This window comes from Aulonocara stuartgranti (assembly GCF_965226115.1).
Source record: "Aulonocara stuartgranti genome assembly, chromosome: 6".
Lineage (NCBI taxonomy): Eukaryota > Metazoa > Chordata > Actinopteri > Cichliformes > Cichlidae > Aulonocara > Aulonocara stuartgranti.
In genome coordinates this window covers 11,444,412-11,454,340 of record NC_138944.1, presented here as the reverse complement: position 1 = coordinate 11,454,340, position 9,929 = coordinate 11,444,412, and the positions used below count along the sequence as shown (strand labels likewise).

Below are 9,929 nucleotides of genomic sequence, written 5' to 3'. Positions count from 1 at the left end.
TATTATTGTGGGCAGAAAACCCTTTTGGTCCATGTTCCTCTGGGAAGTGAAGGGACATGTGCTATGGTGCGGCTGGGAGCTCCACTCATACTCATTGGAAACCAGGTAAAAGCCATTCCACAACGCACCACACGTACTTTAACAGCCAAACGTAAAAGACACATTTTGGCAAAAAAGAGGGACCCAGGGTACCCATGCGTACGACCCCAGACTGAACTCTCCTACCTGGATTGACTCCATAGGGGTGCCCAGGGGAGTTCCGAACGAGTATAAACTAGCAGACCAAGTAGCTTCAGGATTTGAAAGTATATTCATCTGGGTAACGCCTAATAAGAATGTTGATCGCATTAACTATGTACATTACAATGTGCTGAGACTCTCTAACCTTACTAGGGATGCCATGGAAGGGTTCGCAGAACAATTGGGTCCGACCTCGTTGATGGGAGTGCAAAATCGAATGGCCCTTGACATGTTGTTGGTGGAGAATGTGCTGCACCTTTATCCCCAATAATACTGCTCCAGATGGCTCGGTAACCCGAGCTCTGGAGGGCCTGAAAACTCTGTCTAAAACCATGCATGAGGACTCAGGTATCGACAACCCGCTGGAGAGCTGGATGTCATCCGTGTTTGGCCAATGGAAGGGTTTGGCTATGTCGGTTATGCTTTCAATTGCTACATTTTTAGGGATACTGGTCACCTGTGGTTTTTGTCTCATTCCGTGTGCCAGAGCATTGTTGGTAAAGGTAATAACAAGGGCCGTGGACCCCGGAGCGGTTGTTCCGATGTCCATAATGCCACTGATTTCTTTCAAAATGTCAAAAGAGGGAATGTGGAGATACAGAAATTATTTTACTGCTAGAATATAACCTGCATTATTAACATTGGATTAATAATATATCCTACAGCCTTGATATTGCATTAAAGATTTTATTAAAGCTATGGCCATCACCTTAACCTTTTTATTACAGGTGCAGCTATGATTATTTTACACACATTGCATGTTTGTGCTCATTTAGTGTTGATGCTCAGTCTATTAAAGAAGGTTTTAAGCTTTGTGGAGCGTTATGTCTTCACAATCTATTGTGTAGGTGACTTGGAGCATAGAAGGATAGACAGCAAACACGCTTACAACACACATATAATCCAGAAGCCTGCCAGGCCAAAGGCCCGAAATTCATTTAGCTTCTAACTGCATTTCAGTTTACTTAGTAACAGATGACAGAAGACCAGTTAAGAAAAGGACAAGTACTCAGAGACCATCTAGACTTGAAATGTATTGCCATGTATGAAAGATGTTATAGAAAAAAGAACTTCTGTGTCTGTTTTTAGCCATCTAAGATGTACCTTTTACTGTAATCGATGTATTTGATCTGTAATCGACGCAAGAAGGGGCGTTAACCCTGATGTTATATAACTATTGCCAAATGTATTTTTAGCAGGAGATGGTGTGCTGATGTGATGCTGTATACTTCTCCTCCTGCGTGTGTTTTAATAAACTCATTGTTTGATTGCACTCTCCTGGGCCTCCGTTGGTTTGTTTCATTTCTCAACATTTTCGAACTCGTGACATTTTGTTCATTTATGCCTTTGTTTTTGTGTAGCAAAATCAGTAGCACCACTTTCCTAAAAGTAAGCAAACCAACGTGTACACTGAAAAATATCAGCACAACAAAAAGTGACCCTATTTACAATGACAGAAACAAAAAGTCCCAGTTGTATGTTTTCTTTTAGAAACTTTGTGGTGGTTGACTCCTGAACGAACCAAGGAGGGGAATAACCAAGAAGGCACCAAAGATATGTTTTTAAAAAAAAAAAACAATTTTTGCCTCGTCTTACAAGAGACGAGTACAATTAAAGACTTTACATTTTGCTGTACCCTTTTCCAGTTTTCATACACTTTAAATGTACTTATAAATTTACATTTTTTAGATGACCTGGTGCGATAAGCTTGATTTTTTTTTAATATGTTGCATTTATTTTCATTACGTGGGACATGGAAAACAAAAGCTTGCTCACAAGGAAATAAAACACAACAACTTTACGAGTCGTTTTATCCTCACAAGTAGTGTTACAATGTATAAAAAATATTCTTTTCTTTTTTAAATTAAGAGTAAATTAAGAAATTGGTGATTAACTTATTTTGTTAAGTGAAACTGCAGCACAACATTCAAGATAAACAGTTGTCAGCAGTAGGTGGCAGCAAAACCCCTATCAGTGGATGCTCTACTCTAGCAATTATCCTGGGGTTTAGCCATTTTTGTTTTTGTTTTCATACATGGAGGAAGATGGAAAGATAGCATGATCCTGACTGTGAAGTGAAAACACAGAGAGCTACTTCCCTGTGAGAAAACCCAGCACATCATAACGTTTGTTTGTTTTTTTGGTCAATTAGGTGAAGTGGGGCCACATGTAATCCTGACCACAGAAAATCCAGGACGAAATGTGCGTGGGTGTGTATTTGTGCAAGGTTGTACGTTTAGCAGTTGTTTACTTTATCTGAGGCATTTAACAGTGACATAGTTCCTCTTTTACCTTCCTCCGACATTTCGTCACTTTCCGTAAGGAAGCTCGAGCGTCATTTTGTAAAATGATTTTATTCTCATACATTACAAGGCCTCTATGCAACTTCCTCTTAACAAAGGTCTCTGAAATCTTTTAAAACAGCACGCAAGGTGAACAGATGTAGATCATAAATTCAGATAAACTAAATACCACACACACACACACACACAGATGCTGTTCGTTTTTAACAAGCTCAATCTTTTTCAAAACAGCTGGGAAACTCTTGAGGAATTTGTCTGTGCTGCCTTATTTTTAATAGTTTGCTTATTTGTATATTTGTGGTTAGTTTCATTGAGGAACAGAAGACATGGGTTTGCCCTGGTGGAGCATATGACCTTCTACAAATGCTCGTAATGCTAAATTTCTTATTTTCTCTGTTTCAGACTGACTTCCTCATCTCAGTCACCCACACAGCAAGAATCCCCACATTTTTCCCATTACCGTGTCATGCTTCTCAGTTGTCATTCCTCATGATATTTTAATTAAGTACTTTTTTGTTTTTGTCTTCCCCAAAGTTTAAGGTTAGATAGCGTCACAAAGGCCATGACATTATCTAATGTTACTAAACAAAAAGCAATGGAAGATGTAAAACTTACCTGTGTATTATAATGTAAAAAACATTGTTATTGGGCTTTGCATGAATGCAGCAATAAAGGTTTTTGGACATCACTTAAACTTTCGAAAAAATCCCCCAAAAACTCAACAGAGAAGAAACTAAGAAAAACTTTGAGACAGTTCAGCTGAAAATCTAATTTGAGAGAAACTGAGCTGAAAGTTTTGGCAGAACTAACCTGTAGTCAGTCAATGTAAATAGTGACAGTGGCCCTCCTGTCAGGTCTGTACTGGAATGGTTCAACCCTGTGAGGTGAAAGTGCCTACTCTAACCCTGAGCCTACATTTTGGAGAATTAATAGCCCGCAGATACAGTTTATCTACAAAATATAGCAGATAAACTGTGGCTTTCAGAACATCCTTACTTCTATCTGGCATACATTTAACAAGATGATTGACACAATAGCATCACACAGCTGCTTCAGATTTGTCCGCCGCACATCCATCACGCAAATCTTTTAATCTAGTGTGGAAGCAATTACAGTGAACTTACTATCATATTGGAATATTCACTTTGAGATGACCTGAGCTTTGAGACATGGCCCTTCACCCTGCTGGAAGGAGCAATCACAAGATGGGTAAAGTGTGATCATGAGGGAAGACATATGGTCAGCAACAATACTCAGGTGGAATTTAAGCAATTCTCAGTAGTTATTAAAGAGCCCAAAGTGTGCCAGTAAGCAATCCCCTGCACAACCAACAACACCACCAGCCCAAATTTTTGATGCAAAGGAAGCTCGATCCAAGTTTTTATGGTGCTTTCAGCAAATTTTGACCATACCACCCAAATGTTGCAACTGACATCGTGGGTCATCAGACCTAGCAACAGTTTTCCAGTCTTCAGTCGCCCCACTTTTTTGAGCGTTTACAAACTGATTAATAATAAGTGGATGTTTGAGCTGCTATCATATGTATACATATATGGAATGAACAGCTCAACTGTAGGTATGCAAATTTATTGAGCAAATCACAGTGAGTTTTGTACAGTGCATACAAAATATGTAAAAGAAAAATTGGGAGTTGAAAATTTGTAATCACAATAGACTCAATATAAACTATTGAGTTCCATGCTCTGTTTTAAACTTGTCTGTAGCCAACAAAATATCTTGTAAATCAGGGCCCTATTAGGAGACATAAAAGTAGAAGTATTGGAACTTAAAAATCATTCAAATAAATAAAAAGTGCCAATATTTCTCTACCACAAGTTGTTCACTAGTTTTCTACTTAACAGCACTAAAATGCTAAGCAATGATGTCAGAGATGAAGAAACAAACACAGGAACTAAACATGGCGCACAGGCACATAAATGTGTTTTATTGTATGCAAAATAAGTTTGTAAGTACACGACAGCAGAGCAATAATGTTTTTAAATGTTATTCTTACTAACCCATAACCTCTTTTGAATTCACGTGATCTAAAAAGTACAAAATACAGCACAAACATTACCCTCTGTGTGAACAATACACCATCTTTTTGGTTTCTATGATAAAGCTATATATATATTTAAATATTTTTTTGTATACATTAGTGCCAGAATTTGCACTGTGTTTGTTTTCTAAGTGGTAGCCACTTCCTTTTACCCATGACTTCTTGTTCAGGAACAGCCACAAACATTCCCTTAACATGATCCAAAAATAGTATTAGAGTGCCATTACCATAAATCCCAATATACACTATGCTGACTCTACAGATCATCACCTGATGCTAGAGGAAGAGTCTTCACTAGTTATTCACCATCAATTACACAATAGACTGTAATGCCTGTGATCAGTCCAGTTAGTTCTTTTACAGTAACACCCCCCCCCCCTTGCATGTATTCATATCTGCATTTAATTATTACTAGTTTTTTTTACAAGTTTTTTTAAAATGTGTAAGTCACTTTTACACCGGTGATAATAAATAAATAGAAACATAAACAAATGGCTGTCCATGTGTTTTTATTACTGGTTTATTGCTACCTTGACTTCCCTGTCTTGCAGCTTTTTTTATGCTGCACTATCCAGCAGAAAATTTCACTGTAAACTATCAAATAGTTGTTGATATATTTTAGTCTGGACCAACATCTAACTTCAGCATGACTATTTATATGAATGCGAATAAAGTGTTTATGTAGTATACAGATAGCAAAAAGCCCTTTCTCAAATGTGTGTGGATAGCGATGTCGGCGTAGACTCTATTGCAAGAGGATCAGTGAAATGAGCACTCGTGAGGTAAGGAAAGGACAAAAAAGTAATTAATTGATAAGTTTATATTTAACATCTCATTGTAAATGTCACGTCTGTGCAGAAAGCAGCACAAGCATGTTCTGTTTGTTTCAACTTGAAATGTCAGTCACAAGTTATTAGCTGCTTCTATAGCTAATAACTGCCTTTTGTGTTAATGGTTAGTTTTTATAACAACTGCATAAACTGGAAGACAGACATGTCAAACATGTTGAAAAACTGAAGCATCCTGTAAGTAAGTTAATGCATATGTAAACATCACATTTTGAATTCAGAAAGCCAGATAGCCATGCCACTCTGATAGAATTCATGGTTTTGCGGCATGTACCTCGTTTGGGTTTCTAAACGTTCTTTGATGGTGAAGCAAGTGGTGACTGTGATGGTGAAACTGATATGCTAATGAATAGAAGACCAAGCTATTACATGGCATGTAAAATATTTAGAAAGACAATGAAATAAAATAATAATAATAGAATAAAGATAATAATATTGGCCAGTTATATTTTGACTTTGTGTAAGACAGAAGTTCCTTTCTTAAATAAAAGCATTACTTTTTTTTTTTTTTGAGAAAATCACTCTCACTATGTAATCCTTTTAGTGTCACTCTTCAACTCTTCGTGCCTTTCCCCTCTCTTATACAGATATGGTGGGGAATTCCCATACTTCTATTATCAAAGCATTGAACTGTACCTGTTAAGACTAAAGTTTGACTAGCTGAAAAGGGAAAATAGTTTTTGCAGTATTAATAGATTCCACCATCCAGCTCCTCTTAATAGCTGAACCTCTTGCGGGCTTTCTCTTTCTTGGGCTCCCTCTCTCTCCCTCTCTCTCTCACTCACACACACACACACACACACACACACACACACACACACACACACACACACACACACACACACACACACACACAAAACAAAGGGATATCCCTAGCTTTTTTTTTTTGTTTTTCAAGCTAAAGTCAGTCTCATTTCACATGCCTCTGGTGAAACTGCTTGTAGTTGCTCCTAGCAGATAAAACTCTCTCGCTCTCTCGCTTTCTCAAACGCAAGAAGGGATATTCCTGGTTATTTTTTGTGCAACCAGTCACACTGTCATTTGACATGCTCCTGGTAAAACTGCTCCTAGTACTCTCTTCCCCCCTCTCTCGTGCTCTCTCTTTCGCTCTCTCTCTCTCTCTCTCTCTCTCTCTCTCTCTCTCTCTCTCTTTATTATTATACATACAAATGCCCTACACTGTCCAATCACCCACAAACCCCAAACACACACCGACATAAAAAAAATGAAAGAAAAAAAAAATCTCCCATAAGGCCTAAGACAGCCGCGTCCATATTCGCTTTTTTCATGCGATCATTATCTCCATTGTGCCACTTTTGCCAGTCCTGCTTTGTTCAAAGTGAAAAGGTTAGCTATGTTTGACTGTTTCGGAATGTAGTGCAGTTGAAGGTATCGTCTCTTCTGTCCCTTTCGTTTTCCACCGCACTTCTCTAGGGTGCACTTGCGCAATAGCGAAGAGCGCTGCGGAAAATCTGCGCGTCTATTTTCTCACCTCCTGTAAGACCAGGGAAGGAGGGGGTGTGAATGTGTGGGGACGGTAGGGAAACCCATGACTTCCGCGTTTTTCCTCCCTGTCTGAAAGTGACTTCACGTACATAAATAGCTATGGGTGCTTACAGTTGAAACATTTAAACCAAGACACGCAGTGGACTCGGCGGACGAGCGGACTATCTTTTGGTCGTCAACCAACCAAAGCCGGACCTATAAAACTTTAAAGCTCGCTCAAACCTTTTATTCTGAGAAGATAAAAGCTGCTCAGTGTGAACTTTTTGACCGAAGCTCAAGCGACCCTACTGCGGATTGATGGGACAGCAAGCCAAAGACGTGGACGTTGAAGCGCTTCAGGAAAGAAGCCCTCAGCGTGGAAGGTGCCTGGACAATTTTTTAGTCATGTCCATCAGCTTTCTTTTTGTGGCAACCACAGCTCTTGCAGTCGGAGGAGCGATGGTTGTGATGGAACTGCGGTCGGACATGAAGTCCTTGAGTTCGCCCTCATCAGTTGGGACGCCGCAGAAGCAGACGGGAGACGCATCTTCCCCAGCATATAAGGTAATTAATTATTATCATTTTGTTCAGAAAGTTTGTATAACCTTTTACTTTATATCGTTTCTTTTCTTACATTTATCCATTTTGATTCACAAATTCTTTACTGTTTTGCCAACAGATGGAGAAATTTTCCTATTTACAAGCCGCCAACTCAAGTAAGTCTTTTACTGATTTTCCAAATATATAAAGCCATGTAACATAAAGTCTTTTGAATCTACAGAAAAAACGGAAGTTATAACATTTTTTTTGCAAAAGATTTAGAGTAGGCAGAAAATAATGACCTCGTGGTTTAACGTTATTGTTAGTCTTTTACTGTTTGCTGTTTATATGAAAAGTGTACATTTAAGTTTTTGAGAAAAATAAAAACCCGATTTTGCATTACAACAAATGGGGTTACAAGTCTTAGCAAATCTATAAGTGTAACCGCCAAATCTGATTATCTTGTGTAAACAAAAACTAAAATAAATGTAATTGTCTCCTCTTGCAGAGTTGGAAAACTCCACCATGCAATGGAAATCCATCTCATATGGTAAACGGACATCTGTAGGAAGCAACTTTGTCTTCGACCCAGAGCGGCATTCACTGACGCCAGTACAAGATGGAGCCTACTTCATGTATGTTGAGCTAAATTTCACCTGCACTTCCATATGCAACGCGGGTGTTCTCACGGTGAAAGTAGGTGATGAACTTACCTGCAAAGTGGAGCTTCCAGCAGGTATACTACCTGTGAGCAGGAAATGCTGGACTGTTGCTCAACTAAAAAACCAGGGAATGCTCACTCAGATGACAGTACAGAAAGGCCTAGAAGACTGGAAACTGGAGCTGCAAAGCTCAGGATTTGGAATTTTCCTCATAGACCCATAGATGCACATGCTGGAGTGCTACTGCTGTTATCTAGAAGTAAATGGACCCGAGACACGTGGGTTGTAACGAGTAAGAACAGAAGTCTGTTTTTTCATAAACCCACATAGTTGAAAACGGACAGGCTTGGGTGCTGTTTTTCACAGCTATGACGAGCTTCCTTGCAAAGGTTCTAGGAGAAAGAACCTTATGAGACTCAAGAAAAGCTGCATTTGTGATAATGCAAAGAGAATATGGAGAAACTAGAAACTTGCCTCATTGTATGTAATTATGTAAAAATGTTTCTCTGTATATTTATTTGGTGATATGGAATTATTTATGTACTTATGTTGCTTTTATTTATAACTTTTATTTATAGAAATGTTTATATTTTGTATAGGATTTTTTTAAATGTACAGTAGATGTCACTACACTGATATTGATGTGCAATATACAGATTTCAAGTTGTCATTAGGCCTCTGCAACCACAATAAAAAAAAACCCTTTCAGGGATGCATTTAGTTCTTCTGTTGTTAATCTGTTCTTGGAAGCAATGAGTAACCAAGTGATGAGTGAGATTGTGCACTTATGCAGAAAAAAAGTCAGAGTTAATCAAAACATATCCAGAATTTCTAAAACATTCAGTTTATTTGTTTATTAATTACAATTAAGTGTAAAGACTCAACCTAAGAAATTGTTTTGCTTTTAAAAGATGTCTAAGTCCTGTGGACGAACCCATTGTTGAATGTATTTCTCTGTAATCCATATTAAAAACATGGATGTGGTGACATGAAGTATTTTTTGGTGTTAAATAAGAAAATGTGAAAGCGACTGTGACAAATTTTACCTCAATGTTACACACCTCATTCCGGGAACTGGATGCACATCACATCCTGTTTATTTACCATGATGTGTGGTGAAGAAAAAAAAAACCTATAAGCCACCAAACAAACACCTCCCGTATATACGTGAGATGGAGATGTCAAGTGAAACAAAATTTCATCTGGTGCTGTCATAATGAATGAGGATTTTCATGGTTCCAACAAATGCTCAAAGCAAAAAGCAGGCTTTAGTACATGTACATATAAAAAGATGGTTTTGGTCTAAAAGTAAGTACTGAATGTAACGAACTAAAACAAAGTAAGTTTAATCATATCCTTACTTTTAAAGATGAATGTACACTTTCTGCATATGACAAAAACACATGCACTATCAGTGCATGTGTTTTTGTGCATATGCAGGTACAGTGTTTTTCTTTTTTTTTCTTTTTTTGCTTATATGGACTCACTTTTCTAAACTAGTGATTTTCAAAACTGAAAGAAACATATAAATAAAGAAATTTCAAGTTCAATCAGTTGTTTATTTTTACAGGTACACATTTGGTGTGATGCATTGTTTTTGGGACCAGTGGTTACGAGTGAACCTACAGCTTCCGTTATCTTTATTGAAGTTGTTTACAGCTGGTTTAGCCCGCAAGTTTGTTGTTTTTGTTCATTCCTCTAAACGATTCAGTGGCGCACACAGCTGTACATAGCTGTACCTTAAAAATTAGGCAGATACATTTATAACTTTATTGACTTTTTATTTAACATT

At 37.9% G+C, this 9,929-nt stretch overlaps 1 protein-coding gene across 1 annotated transcript; it reads left to right on the top strand.

Moving 5' to 3' along the window:
- The first annotated feature begins 6,828 nt into the window (after positions 1-6,828).
- Positions 6,829-9,099, top strand: LOC309707931 (uncharacterized protein). The gene is made up of 3 exons (XM_082535538.1): positions 6,829-7,499; positions 7,615-7,651; positions 7,984-9,099. Exons 1-3 carry the CDS (start codon positions 7,254-7,256, stop codon positions 8,358-8,360), a joined length of 660 nt encoding a protein of 219 aa, XP_082391664.1. The 5' UTR covers positions 6,829-7,253; the 3' UTR covers positions 8,361-9,099.
- Positions 9,100-9,929: the final 830 nt, after the last annotated feature.